This window comes from Mycteria americana, chromosome 13 (genome assembly GCF_035582795.1).
Source record: "Mycteria americana isolate JAX WOST 10 ecotype Jacksonville Zoo and Gardens chromosome 13, USCA_MyAme_1.0, whole genome shotgun sequence".
Classification (NCBI taxonomy): domain Eukaryota; kingdom Metazoa; phylum Chordata; class Aves; order Ciconiiformes; family Ciconiidae; genus Mycteria; species Mycteria americana.
Window position 1 is genome coordinate 10,319,103 of NC_134377.1, and position 14,775 is coordinate 10,333,877.

At 50.7% G+C, this 14,775-nt stretch overlaps 1 protein-coding gene across 5 annotated transcripts in view; it reads right to left on the bottom strand.

Moving 5' to 3' along the window:
• The window catches only part of ACAD10 (acyl-CoA dehydrogenase family member 10), a 15,760-nt gene continuing 985 nt past the window's right edge, over positions 1-14,775 (bottom strand). The window contains exons 2-15 of one of the 5 annotated variants that reach the window (XM_075515930.1): positions 14,541-14,751; positions 13,872-14,020; positions 12,852-13,046; positions 11,085-11,243; positions 10,131-10,290; positions 9,544-9,685; positions 8,690-8,758; positions 7,702-7,883; positions 6,973-7,123; positions 5,537-5,682; positions 4,534-4,707; positions 3,255-3,610; positions 1,080-1,144; positions 1-772 (exon numbers count right to left, since the gene is read on the bottom strand). In XM_075515930.1, the coding sequence (XP_075372045.1) occupies positions 1,115-1,144; positions 3,255-3,610; positions 4,534-4,707; positions 5,537-5,682; positions 6,973-7,123; positions 7,702-7,883; positions 8,690-8,758; positions 9,544-9,685; positions 10,131-10,290; positions 11,085-11,243; positions 12,852-13,046; positions 13,872-14,020; positions 14,541-14,706 (2,079 nt within the window). In that variant the 5' untranslated portion in view covers positions 14,707-14,751 and the 3' untranslated portion in view covers positions 1-772; positions 1,080-1,114. Of the gene's footprint in view, positions 773-1,079; positions 1,149-3,254; positions 3,611-4,533; positions 4,708-5,536; positions 5,683-6,972; positions 7,124-7,701; positions 7,884-8,689; positions 8,759-9,543; positions 9,686-10,130; positions 10,291-11,084; positions 11,244-12,851; positions 13,047-13,871; positions 14,021-14,540; positions 14,752-14,775 lie in introns of all 5 variants that reach the window. The other 4 variants (XM_075515927.1, XM_075515931.1, XM_075515929.1 and 1 more) reach the window with 4 other exon arrangements.

Sequence of the window (14,775 nt, forward strand, 5' to 3'; positions counted from 1 at the left end):
CCATCACTTTAATATTGAATTAATACTAGACTACACATAAAGAGCTCAGGAATTCCCACAATTGTTCCCACAGGTCTCTCCTTGCTGCTGGTCTCTGTGAAGCACTGAAAGCCCCCATTGATCCAGTCTGCTTCCTCCCTGATCTCCGAAGAAACCCAGAGAGATCTACTGTAGTCATAGGATCATGGAGTCCTCCCAGTTCCTCGGGCCAGGCACTGCCCCAGCTCCAGCATCTCCCCTGAAGCCAGGAGTCCTCAAGGCCCTGATTCAGTTCCCCCCACCACTGACTGGAGTCCTTCTAGAGTCTGCAGGTAGCTGGAGGTGTTGTGCTGAAGGAGGGGAGACACCCTGCTCCATTCTCTTTATTCCCAAAACCAAGGCTTGCACCCCCAACCTGGCCGTTCCTGACCAGCTCCCCCCCTCTGCAAGGCTGGTATTGACTGCTTGCAGCCTCATGATTTTGCAGCCAGGGATGGATTTGCCCCGTTCCTGGACCCTGGCAATAAAGGGACTGAGCCCAGATATGAGATAACAGCAAACACCACTGAAATTCAGAAGCTCCCAGGCTGCTGTTAGCACGACCTCTCCCATGCAGGAGTGGCTGGTTTAGTCTCACGTCCGAGGCTCCCCAGCACTGCGGCTAGTGGCTCAGCTCTGGTTTGGAGAGCGCTGTCCTGTGAACCACACAGGACCTTCAGCCAGACATGGAGCTCCAGTCCGAGTGAAGCCCCAGGCTGGGGTCTGCACTGCTGAGATGCTCTGCTCCAGAGACCTGTGTGAGAGTGAGATCAAAGCTCACACAGGGCAAGTAAGGAGCTGCAGAACCAGGGAAGCACAGCAGCAAATGCTGTGCCAGCATTTGCTCCAGCCCCTTCCAAATGCCCTGGGGAAGGCAGTGCTGGGGAAATGTCCTCACCTGGGATCCCACAACAGACAGGACAAATCACCCCTCGTGCTCATGGGCCCCAGACTGCAATGCCTCATTCCTGGTGTGGAGGAGGCCCCAGAAGGGAGGTGTCCCTGTGTTGCTTTATTTGGGCCAGAGAAGGGTCAAATGTTAGGTGCATGTGTCTGCTCACCTGGCTATCCTGATCCGTGGCCTGTACAGTCATTGTCAGAGCCACTGCTTTGGTCCTGGCACTCTCTGCCTGATGGAAGAGGATGAGACACGTTATATCTTCCTACATTGCCGTACCCTGCTGCTGCCCCCTCCGATAGCCGGTCCTGGCTCCCTCCCAGGCATGACACCAGGAGTGCAGCTGGGCGCCCGGTGCTTTGGCCAGACACACTTATGCTCGCTCTGAGAGACAAACTGAGCTTTGCTCTGCAACCTTGGAGAGGATCTCCCCGGAGAACTGCAGGGACAGGCAGCCGTCAGGACCAGTGTGCAACGTCTGCTGGCTCCCCGTGCGGGACATGGCAGGATCAGTTGAGACACTGCCCTGTTGAGCCGAGAGTGCCTCAGCCAAGGGCATCTCAATGCCAAGCTTGCTGGGCCGAACCTCCACCCCTGCAGTGCCAGCTGGCATGAGGTAGGCTTGCCCTTTCCCTTGGCCCTTGCCCAGCTTATGAGCGCTGAGTAGTCCCAGGCCAGGACTACTTGGCTGTTTAACGCTCCACTGCATTATCTTTCTCCTGCGGGCAGCAAGACTCCTCCCCTGGCTTTCACAACATGCTTCCACAGCAAAGGTTGACAGTGCAGGGACGATGCCAAGGGAAAGAACAGTGGGATGGACAGGGAGATAGCAGGGATGAGGGGGCTCTCTGGTCCCCCAGACAAGGAGCAGTGTCTCTACCACAAGCCCAAGGCATGGAGTAGAGAGAGCGTGGCAGTCCTGGTGTTTGGAAACTTGGTGACTCCCAGCTCTGAAGATGAGTGTCTGGAAGAAGGGCAAGGAGATCTGCTCATCTCAGCACTTCCAAATTCCCCAGAACTGCTGCTTCCCCTCCTTTTCCACCTCCTCAGGGAATCAGCTGAAATGCTGGGCTTTGCTGGTTTCTGCCAGAGCACAAGGAAATGCTTCTGAAGGGCTGAACAACAGATGGGATTTTTCTTTTTTTTGGCAGCTAAAAGGCGGTTAAGTAACCCACTAGAATTTGATAATGTCACTAGAATACATGAAGAATATAATCTCTGTAACAATCCAAGGATAGGGATGTTTGCTTTCATGACACACTCTGTGAATGATTACTTATGACACCGCTCCCAGCAAATCTATTTGCAACACCAGCCAGCCCAGAGCCACGGGCACACTGAGCCGCACTGTGGCCACCAGCAGCACTGGGAAGTGGAAGCACAGAGAAACCAGATAGTTTGCAGAGCCCAGGCAGGGGACCCAGATGTCCTGATACCTGCGTATTGACCTGACCTGCCTTGCACTGGCAGAAGGAAGAGACACGTAATTAAAGCTCTACAGTTTGAGACCTGATGCTACTCCCATCTCTGCCACTGACCCACCACATGACCATGGGCAAGTCACTTTGGCAGCTGGTTTCTGCTTCCTCACTACCATACCAGGAATGACCAGTGTCCCTCCATTTTGAGGGTTCAAGGCTGCAGCAGCACCCGCTCTGTGCAGGAGAGCCCAGGGCGGTGGCCGGGCCAAACTCCAAGTGGCATCCCAGAGCCTGCACTGCCGATCACACGTGGCTTATCACTGGGTAGGCAACTGTTTGCTGATGGGGACGTCTGCAGGGACAGCCCCTGCCAGGGAGAGTAGGATAAGAGAACACAAAGGAGGAAATGAAGCTGTGGAGGTGCAAGCAGCTCCCTGCCCTACCTGAGGGACCTCCCAAGGAAGCAGCAGGAGGGACTCTTACAAAGAGAATTAACTTAGCCTTCCCCACACAGAGGCAGCAGCGAGGCTCCAGAGCCCTGCCAGGGGAAGGGAATGAGCAAGCGCTGGACTGGCAGGTGTTGAATAGCCCAAGTCCAGCCAAGCTCTGGGGACTCCACCAGCATTGGTGGCAGGACCTTGGTGGAGCAGCACCAGCAATTACAGCTGGGCTGGCGTTAATCTGCTCATCTTGGAAGGGAGTGCCAGCTTCTGAATTGCTGTTTCCCAGAATATGAACTCTGTTACTCTAATGTAGCCAGCAATGGGAATCCGGCTCCCTTTCTCCAAGCCATTGGACTCTACAAGCGCCAACTGTCTGATGTGATCAGGAAAGCAAGGACACGAGGTATGCCACAATCCCCCACCCTGGTGCAGGTCCAGCAAAGCAAAGCTACTTCAGGGAGGAAGATGTCTCACCTTCAGTTCTAGAAGAGGACATGGACTCCATCTGGGCTGGGAAATCAGAAAACTCCACTGGACACCCATGATCTTTTTCAGCTTGCAGCAAAGACCCTGGGCCATCCCCAGCAGGCTGGTGAGGGGAGTGACCAGGGGGACTTTGGGCACAGGAGCTGCCCCTGGATGTGCCCAGGTACCATAGTTCCTGCTGAGGATGGGCCCTCGCCTGGCCCAGGTGCTGTAGCATCGTGCAAGAGGCTTTGCAGTGGGGAGGCTGTCAAACACACGGAATCCTTCTTTTATGGCGAACTCCCAAGCCAGGTTGGCCACGAACTCTGCATCCTCTGGGCTGCTTTCACCTGGGGCTGGCCTCCCTGGGGACAAGAAAAGAGTAGGACACCTTTGTTTAAGAAAGCCCGTGTTATGTAGTCACATCCCAAACAGCGCCACGTGCCCTTGTCTGGGCCAGCCCAGCAGGACTCGAGGAGACTCCTCTCTAAGGAATACGAAAATAATGTCTTGGTTTTTTCTGATAAAGACTCCCAGGCCAGACCCGATGTATGCAGATAAACAGCACAAACAGTTCACACCACCTCCCTGCTTTCGACTCTCTCTTTGAAGGTGGTGCTTAGTTTGAAGGTCTGAGAGCTCCACCTGTAGGACTCGGCTCTGAGCTCTAAACTCTGGCCTCTGCTCAGTTCTCCCGTGAAAGAAAAGTGATCACTCAGCAACTTCCGATCAGCACAAACAGCAAACAGGAACAGACCAGACCTCGCATCCAGCAAAAAGCAGCCGCTGGGGAAATGCCCTGTGAGTGCTCCCCTTTGACTCTGTTTTTTGTTTGCAGGACACATCCTGACTACACAACACAGCCTGCCTGAGAGGTTGTAGCAGCCTCACACGCTCCAGAGCCAGTGCTGGAGCGGGCAGGGAGCTCTGTGCTTTAGAGGATACTCTATCGCATCCCTCTTGTCTACATGCAGCAATCACTCGCTGCACCATTACTCCCAGGTCACTCATCTCCAGAGTGAAACAAGATCTCTCATTTTGATCCCTTATTTCCCACAGGAGCTCTATGCTGAAAGCACAAGACTGCCAGACATGCCATGCTTTGCTGTAGCACTTGGAATTTCAGAGCTCTCAGGAATCACAGCCAGAAGTGCCCAAACCCTGCAGCACATGCTGCCGGTCTGACCTCCCCCGGCTCAGTGCAAGAGCTCTCCCCACACCAGTGCTTGTGTCTGTGCTCTGGCTGGAGACCTGTGCAGAACAGGGCCAGCGTGGCTGGGTTCCTCACCTGCCAGAGAGCGTTTGTCGAGTCCCTGCAGCATTGCAGCCAGTCGGAAAAAGGCAAAGGCCATGTAGAAATTCCAGTTCTTGGGGCGCTCCACTCCCATGTGGCCACAGTACATCTGGGAATACTCCTCTGCCGTGGGGACTCCCAGGTGCCCCAAATCACACTTCCTCAAGCCTGGAAGGCGTGAAGAGGCAACAGTGAAGCAGCAGACAGCGAGGAGCTCAGAGCTTTCTAGGGATGCCGTGAGGCTTGTGGCAGAGCCATGCAGCTGTGGAGCAGTGGAGACACCTACACCCATCCAACACCTGCACCGCTGCCATGCTGTTTCCATACATAACAATGGGGGTTTGGCACCAACCCACATAGGTGAAATGCATACTGGGCAGTTTTGTTCATTGGGGTGAAATTGTGAAAGCTGTGACTGACGGATCTTCCTCCTAAACAACGGAGTGATTTTCCTCCCTGTTTACCCCTATACTGTTCTTTTTAACAAGTGTATAACTTTGTGGACAAACCCCTTCTGGGCTGGCCTGGTTCACAGCTTTCCTACCCAAAAGAGTTCCCCAGCTTTACAGCTGAAATGAGAGGGAAAATAATCCAAACTAATTTTTAAACACAGTTTTGCAACTCCTCTCTGGGGCCGTCCCTGACATGACTGCTAACAAAGGTCCATGTGCATGAACCGGGTGACAGTACCAACCAGGATAGGAGCGCATGGCAGAGTATGTGCCAAATGGGTGGGAGATATGAGACAAACTGGGGATAGGGCAATCAGGGCACAGTGATTACTGCACACACAGAAAGATGCTTCCGCCCTGGAGGGATGCAGGGTTCTTCAGGGAGGGCAGAAAGGGCAGAGCAGGGAATATGGTACAAGACCCACAGCCCTTGCCAACTGCAATGAGCCCAACTGCCAGCTGAGCTCTCTGGGCAGGAGCTAATCTGTTTCTGAACTCTGGTTCCTCTCTCCGTGTGTCAAATGTGACTTTGCCCCTCTCTGTACCTCTCAGTGCATTAAAGTGAGGTGGCAGGAAGTAGGCCATACAGTTATTCGCCAAATCAGAGATGGGATCTCCTAGAGTTGAAAGATTCCAGCCAAGGACAGCAATGACTTCTGGCCTGTCTGGATGAAAGACCAGGTTGTCCATCCTGTATCAGAGGGAAAAAGAGATCAGAAAAGTCTCAAGAGAGGGAAAAAAATCCCAGTGCTCAGCAGCAGTAGGTGCTTTCCTACTGCTTTCCTACCTACAGAAGCAGAAGAGCTTTCCAGTGCTCTTCACTGTCTTAAAAAATTGCTGAGTCCTTTGGGAGGCTGCACAAGTGAAAGATTAATTTCTGCAAGCATAGGTCAGGGAGGACAGAGATTACTCAATAGTGAACTCCCTGGTTAACGATGAACTGAACTGTGCTTTGAAGAATGAAACCAAGTTATTCAGGGCCTCAGATCACTAACAGATGTTACAGGACAGGCTAGCCAAAAAGCGAAGCAGGCAAGTCACTGTCTAGGGGGATCTTCTGGTCATTTCAAAGGCACACAATAACTCCAGGCCCTGCATTGCCATGTGCTGTAGATTATGCATAGTACAGCCTTCAACAGTTTGAGCCCCAGGAGAGGGCAGCAGCCTACTGAGGAGGAAACAGAGGGCAGCCATCCTCCAGGGTGCAGAGAGCTCACCACCTTCCAGTCACACAGGAACTGTGTGCGCTAAACCTTGCGGGAAGGAGCCTTGGCCCAGAATTGGCACACGCCTACGCTGCAGCCTCACGTCCCTGGCAGCCAGGGTCTGACAACACAGAAGTAGCTCTCAGCATCCCTCACCTCTGTCCCCAGCCACCACGCTCCTGCACAACTTCACCTGTAATGCTGGCAGGTTTTGCCATACATCCTGCAGCATCTCACCAGCCACCCAAACTCTTTAAGCACCAAATATCATTAGCAACGTGCACCACCATTTCTGAGTATTGCAGAAACAGCTGATGATCCTCTAGTGTTAGACCAGTGTTTGCAGTGGTTGCATGAAGAAACTCTGAAACACCAATGAGGCAGCAAGATTGGAATCGGACATTGGGAATTCAGGCTTTCAGTTCCTGCCCTCAGTTTCCCCGCTCTCGAATGGGTGCTGCTTTTAAACTGCCACAGATCAGTACGTAGATAAACACTGGGGAAAATATGAGAGCTCTGGGTGCAAGTCAGAGTCAGCACCAGTCAGAGCTCTTGGAATATATTTCTCATGACAGATGCGAAGGGTTTGTGGCCCTCTAGGTCTCATTACCTGGGGAATGCTGAACACGACCCAGAGCCCAGCTTTCGGACTACTCTGAAGCTGCTGCACCAGCCCAATTCAGCATCTCTTTGGAGTCTGCACATTGCTTTACACTCTCTCTCCCTCTCTGCCACCTGGGATGTGTTCCAGGGCAGTGCTGTCAGCCAAGCAGTACCTGAAATCACCATGCACCACTGTCGTCTTCTGAGATTCGGGAAAATGCAGAGGCAGCCACTCAATGAGTCTCTCCATGGCTGGGATAACACAAGTTTCCATAGCTCGATACTGCTTTGTCCAGGTCTCAACTTGCCACTGAATGTAATTACCTGTAAAAAGGGAACAAAGGCTCTCAGGTAAAGGGACAGGCACAAAGAGGCTTCAAAAGAGACGCATAAAAGGTGCATGCAGAAAAAGTCAAACAGCCAAGCAGATCTCAGTCCAGCACCCTGAGATAAGTTCCAAGAGTTTAATTGTGATTTCCAGGGGTCTCATACATTCTTAACTGGGCACTGGATTTGATATTCTGGTGGAAATAATCAGATCCTGGACAAAAACGTAACTTCTCCACCAACTCCGAGAAGCTGCGATAGCCCTGCAGAGACTGGAGGAGCTGAGGAAGTTTGGTCAGAGATGGCAGCAAACAAGTTACTCCTGCACCCACAGTGCAGCTCTTGCTCATGGCAGGAAGCTCTGGGGACTACTAACAGGAAACACAGATCTGGAGGATCTAAAGCAGCTCTCCACACCCTCCCACCACGCCCGGGGATTCAGACACCCTGCTGCTCATCTTCACTTTCCTAACTGCCCCCAAGTTTGGCCCAAGTCCTGTACCCGAGCCTACCCCTTGAAATGCTGATACACAGGAGAGGAAAACAGTGATAGAGGATACATAGCCTTCTCTCACCATGCTCCCTGAGGTCCTCCAGTTTGGCTGCTCTGAGGTCTACACTGTGGATCTTGGAGAGGACTTGACTCATGGCAGCATAAATAGCCCTCCGCTGGCTAGGCTGCAGTGCAGGCAGGGAGGCGTCGCTGTAGACACGGCCAGCACAGTGCTCCATCAGGTAGAAAGGTGAGCCAAAGGTGCTGGGGAAGCAAAGTGGAACCGGCGGGTCTGAGGTTAATCCTGCTACCTACCACCCCTCAAATCTCACCTGCACCTTGAACATGCCCCCGGGCCTCACCTGCATGGCAAGGTGAAGAGCAGCCTCAACAGCACTTGAGCACTCATGCCCATATGTGGCCTGGGCTCAAGCCCAACTCAGGCTGCCAGCCAGTGGCACACGGCTGTGGCATGATCAGTCCCGTTCCCTCCAGCCCCAGGAAGCTGAGCTTGGGGCCAGGCTACAGCACCAACCATCTCCCTGCCTCCCCTGCAGTGAGCTCTGGAGCTGGGCTATCAGATTGCATGCAAACATCATGAATGGTGGACAGACATTTAACTGCAGTGCAGAGACTTTATTACTGCAGCCAGCAGAGATCTGAGCATAGCTGTGCTGACTGCAGGCTAGACAGGGTGTCCTGGTCACAGACTTGCTGCTATCATGGCTGTAGACCTTGGGACAAGTCCGAGGACTGGCAGTTAGAAAAATCACCTCCTTATTGGAAACCTGAGAATACTGAGTCAGCAGGAAGCCCCACCTTGTTTTATAGCAGCTTTTCAAAGGAACACAGCATTTTGATTGATTGCTAAAATAAGGACATACCTAAACCAAGCCAAATAAAAGTGGCTGTCCTTTGAACTTCTAGAGGCTCCTCTGGCCAGAGACTGGGCAAACACTAATTAGACCAGTGAACTTTGTGAGGTCTGGCTCCTTCTCTTCTCTCCTCATCTTTGGGGGAATCTGGCTGAAGTTGTCAAGCACAGAGTGAAAGCTGAGGGACAAGATTACCTTCTGTCCTCGCAGAGAGCAAGTACAGTGGGAACAGGAACACCAGCCTCAGAGAGTGCCTTCAGTATCCTGCCAGGGCAAGTCAGAGAGCCATGTCAGCACAGAAAGGCATTAGGGAATCGATACTAGAACTGCATTGTTGCTAGGCAGACACAAAATATAAAAAAGAGCCCTATGCTCACACTGAAATAGCACACTAAAATAGCATGGCTGCAGGTAGGGGAATGAAGCACACCAACATCTTTGTATGGCCCAGAGCCCCGAGACCAACACACTCTGAAAAACCAAGCGGAGGTCACAACTGCTCCCCCACAAGTGTCCTGCTGCTCTGCTGCTGAGGCAGAGATCTCTGGCACAGCAAACTGGTTTGCAGCGTGACCCCTCCAGCATGGGGCTAGCCCTTCGCTAGGCTCCTCGCTGCTCAGTTGCAGTGTTGTGCTGCAACCCCTCTCCCACCCAAGGTGCCAGACGCGACAGTGAGATCCTGCGGAGAGCTGTGGTGTGCTCCATGGATTGGCAGGATTGGCAGTGCAGGAGTGGGGAGGATGCTTTTCACAGGAACAGGGTCCTAACCACACGCTCACCACCAGCTGCAGGGCAGTAGCACAGCCTTGTCTCTCAATCTAGGACTGCTCACACTAGCTGTAGCGAACAGACAGATCACAGACTGGGATACGGAGCTGTGCAAAATGCAGGGAGGACAATGTGGGAGGCAGGTGTGTGAACTCTGTGTGTGATGTGGAACAGAAAAGCCAAGGCTGGAATAGAGCACTGTCCCTAGGATGGGGTTGTTTGGGATCTCCTACAAGAGTTTTCCCTGGTCAGCTGGCATGAGGAGCACAGCTCCTTCTCACCTGTATTCCCTTCTGACTGCAGGGCCTGAGGGATGCAGGCTGTCAGAGGGCTCCTTCTTCAGCACAAGCAAGCGATCTCCAAACTTCACGTAATAGGTCCGGGTAGACTGTCCGTGGCCAAACTGCCGTAACATTAGCGGGCCTGAAGAGTTGAGAGCAGAGGGTCAGCAGACAGAAGCATGAGCTGGGATTATTTCTCACCACTTCTCCAGGTTTTACTTCCCCTTCCTGTGCCTGGGTCTGAGATCTCACTTGCAGCAATCAGGAACCTACACTTTGCTCCTGTGTCCCAAATACCTGGGGAGCATGGCAATCGCTCATAGATGGCTCACAGGCCAAGAATACTCCTGGCAGCTCTTTGGCAACTTGTGCTCAACCCCTCCCAAATGAGGAAGTCCTAAAATGTTGTTTCCCATTTCTGGGAAACAGTGACAGATCACTGAAACCTGAATGGCTGCAACATTTGCTTGGAGACTAGGCGCCTTTCATTAATATTATTTTTCAATCCATCTGCCATATGATGGAAAGAGCCAATGGCTCCAGAATATGCAAGCTTTCAGGCTGAAGAGCAAAAAGCACTGCGATACCTGTTGCCTGGTCACTGAGAACATTTTCAAGGTACTTTTGCAGGTGATCTTTTGGGATTTCCATGCTTGGTCTCACTGAACGAGTATATGGAACAAACCCTTGCAAAGGAAAACCCAGATAGGCTTCCAGCTCTTTGAGTGCTACTTCTGGATCATCGACCTGAAAGCAGGAGGGAGGGAGAAACACTGGGTGATACAAGATAAAATTGCCTGGGAAAGAAAGAGCTCTGCACACTTGTGATGCATTTATCTGTGAGTCCAACAGCACCGATCCACTAAGACACACAGGAATCCACTGGTCAGCCAGTCCTTGCCAGCGCAGAGTGCCATTACCAATACTCGCTGAGCCTCCTGCCTCGGTCTCTGTCCCGGAGACGTACCTGTTACTGTGGCATAGGCACTGTGAGCTTGGGCTGGGCTAAGAGCTGGAATTCCCTGTGTGCAGTCCAGGGGAGCAGAGTTCACTCTTCCCACCAGTCCCATGCTTGTCCTTCCCTCTCACCAAAGTAAAACCCCTGTGCTCACTGTCTCCAAAGCCTGGGGGTTAACCAGTCAGTCCCCAGCTGACAGATCCATGAAGCCTCAGGGCTTCTAGAAATTTATTAAATAAGTCTTATTTTCTCATATCAGATTGATGTGGTTGTCTCAACCAATAGGTTAGGGCTGTTTCTCTAATAGGGAACCAAAGTCCATAAAGGAGAAGCAACTTCTCCGAGGTTACACTCACTGGCTGTAGGGTTTAGAGCTGTGAATGAAGCAGGCCAGTGCAGACTTTGCCAGTAATCCTCCCCTTTAACCCCGCCACATCCTGTAGGAATAAGGACAGGCTGAAACAAAAGGCTTGCCAACATGAGTCTGCCACTGTGACTGAAAATCCTGAGTCATTCAAGTCAAACACAGCTTCTGGACTTAGAAACCATACCCAAAGCCTGCCCTGGTTGCATTGCTTTGTACCTTCACCGTTTTAATGCCAAGCTGGGCTGCTGCTTTTAGGTTCTCGCTGCTGTTGTCAAGGAAGATGGATTCCTGGGGCTGAACGCCCAAGCGCTCCAAGCACAGCTTATAGATTCGAGGATCTGGCTTGCGCATTCCTTCCCGGTAAGATTCAACCATCTACAGCAACAACAAATGGATTATGCATGAGCCTACTGTGACCACAAACATCTGTGCAGTGTTGGAAATGGAGGACGGGAGGGTGGGAAAGAGACTGACAGTCTAAGTAACATGTGAAATAAAGGACACGGGGAATGGAGGGCTGACAGAGCGGGATAGAATGTGATTCAAGTGACTGCGTGGGTGCCAACTGCTTGGCTGTGGTTCTGTCAGCTCAAATAAGCTAAACAGGATCAGCCAGTCCTTGGATGGAAGATATCCAACGAGATGTCACGATGTGGGAGACTCACTGGATGTCTCAGACCGTGCTGAACCAATTGCTCAATGCTGTCCAAGAAAGCCTTGGATTGCACCACCTTCCAAATGATCTGGAAAAGCGGTGTCCTGACCATTGCACCTATCAACCACGCCAAAGCAATCTTCACAGCAGCAGAGATGTTGACCATAATCATCTGCCCAAATTTGGATCAAAAAAATCTTGAGTCAGTCTCTGAATACTCATATTGCCCTTGAAACCACAAAAAATTCAAGCAATATTTCACCTCTGCACTGACAGACACTCTAGGAATAGAAATTGATCTATTAGATAGACATAAAAGCCAATCCTAGTAGAAATCCACATTCAATTAATTTTTTTTTTTCACTAATTACTGTGCAGTGCTGTTGCCTGCTGTTACAGAAGAGCCACACCGCATGAGTGATGACACCGGATAGGCCATGGTTATTAAAGTGCTTTGAAACAGCCTGGGATGAAAGGTACCACAGAGCATCATGACAGAGCATCACTCCACTAAGAGAACTTCATAGGCACTGGTGTCACTAGTATAATGCACAGAAAGCTGAGTCGATAATGACATAATGTTGACAAGATTATTTTAAACAGTCCCAGGTTTTAAATGTATTGATATGACGACTCTTTGCATATTTTGTTGTCTCAATCAAGGCTATAAACCAAACTTAAGTCATGAATAAACTCCTGAAATTCGAAGATGTGAGTTGGGGCACACAAAAAAAAAGCAAATTTTCTGTCATGCTGAGGTGAGTCCTCATAGCTGCCTGTTAAAGTGAAGCCACTCAAACCAGCCTCGAGGTTCATGGCTAATCTTCTGCTTCATCGTTGCAAAAGCGAAGTGTGCTGGGAGAGGGGTGGGCTCAGACAGAGCGGCATGTTGGGGTAGTGGGATTTTTCTAATACGGGGTATGCTTTGCAATTCTTTGGGATGAAACAAGCTTTAAAAGACTAAGGACTAAATATAAAGCAAGCAGGGGCACTGGGTAATAACATTTATTTCTTGTATAGTGTTTCAGCTTCTAAGTCCTTTATCAACATCACTAGCTATGCCTGTTACACGTATACTTGTGGTTGTGTGGGCATTTTGCAATGAATTTTCAAATGCACACGTACCTGCCACTCACTCAGACCCTCTTCAAAGGCCCAGTCACTACAACAAATTATGCCAGGAAACATTTTCACAGACTGTTACATTTATGTCTACTAATACATGCTGCTGGTTGCCATTCATTTGGTACCTTCATGTAAAGAATTTCAGTTGCAACTTTCTATAGACCTAGCTACAGAAATGCATTTTGGAATCCATCCAGGCTTACCACATCAAAGTGCTTTCGGTCTAGGGGCAGAAAGCTCTCTCCATTCAGCAGACAGAAGTTGTTGCTTAGAAGAGCTGTCTTAAGACCTTCTGCACGGATACACTGTACTGCTTCTGCCATTATGGGGAGCTGTTTTATCATCTCATTTCTGATTAAGTCCAAGAGAAAAGAGTCCACTGGAACACAGACATTTGCCTAAGAAAACAGAGAAACCCCCAAGAATGATAATTAGCCATAAATGGTTTTTATGCAGGGAGGAAAATAAGAGTGGTTGGGTAGGTAGGTTGCCTGATCATCTTATCTTGCTGTCCTACTTCCTTTGGCAGCAGAAGGCAGTCAGTGAATCTCCCAGCTAAATTGTTTAGACCAAATAAACAAGCGTTCTCACATTACTAATTCTACAGAAGCAGCAGCAGAGATAAAGGGCTGATTTTGGGAGAGAGAAATGCACTAGGACTGTGCCTGCCGTGGAATCAAGGCAGGTTAGAGATAAATACTGCTTCACCATTCAGCAGGCAGGAAAGGAATCTGCATTTTAGACTGCGCTGTTTCAAAAAGACTTTATTCAAAAGAGCATTCTTGCACTGTGTTCCTGGAGCTGTGGTGGAGGGTCTTCTACTGATCTTAAGAACCCTCCCTGGAGACCATGGCCTCCATCCGTTGAGTGTGCCCATGTACAAACTAGCAGCAAAAGCCTTTTAGCTGATCTCTGACTCTCTGACTTCTCATCTTGGCTGATCCTAGAGCTGTCTTGAAATAAAAAGTTACGAAATATGCAGGACAAGGCTGGTGGAAGCGAAGGCAAATTCAGCTGACCATCCTGCCTGGGTACCAGAATGATGATGGCAGTGAAAAGTCTGCCCTGATCAGACAGCGATGCTTCCTAGATGGTAAATCCAGACCCTTCCATCAAAGGATTTTTTTTTAAAAGCTCCTCTTTCCTCACTGAACCACCACATTGCAGGATCCTGTTTCCCTGCAGCTGGGAAGCACAAAGAGAGGAGGGGGGAGTTGGCTTACAATCTCAAAACACTGCTGTCCCAATTCCTGCAAAAACTCCACAGTCGTCAGCTCTCCTCTTGTGTACTTCAGAGAGGGACTATTTTCCCCTCCAGAGAGTATAGCTTGCTGGATGGTGCCGGCTGGAATACAATTCCGGGCCTCCCAGTCTATACAGAGAAAAGTAGGAAAGCCAGAAGAGAGCATGTATGGCATCATCAGAACTGGGAAACCTGCTTGAAATCCCTCTGAAGTCTGATACATTGACCAGCACTCACGAGAACCGATGTGCTGGACTGAGGTAATTTACCCGGACATGGAGAAAAGAAGTTTTGGCATTCCCCCAGCTGAAGCACCTCACCTCTATTTTTGGTGTGGTACCCTTGGGGCGAAAACACGGAGTTCTTAAAGTGTCCTGAAGGACTGTACCAATGTTGGCTGGTATCAGTCGGTGTCATTACAGGACAGTTTCATTACCAGATGGGTTCAGGCCCTGATCTGGAGCTGTCAACGCGGTTCCTGGTTGCTGTTCCTTCTAGCGCTTCTGATGGCACAACGGGGTACCATCGTCGTCATCGCAAGTTCTTGAATATCTTACCAGAACCAGAGGCAGCTGACAGGGGCACCTGAAATCCATTTTCCCTCCATGCACAGAAACAACAGGAGCAAATGAGAAATAAGAATACACACCCGCGGCCGTCTTGTAAGGGGACGGGAGGAGCACTCCGCTCTCGTCAAAGATCACGGCTTTGTAATGGCACCATCCAGATCGCCTCCGCCGAATTAACCCATGCAGGTGCTGCCGGATCCCAGCACAGAGCAGGTAAGGGGTGTGGGCAATGCTCCTCAGGTACATGCTGCGGAAAATTTGCAACTGGCCCCTGCTGAGCGAGGAGAGAGGCTAGGATGCAAAGCATAGAATTAC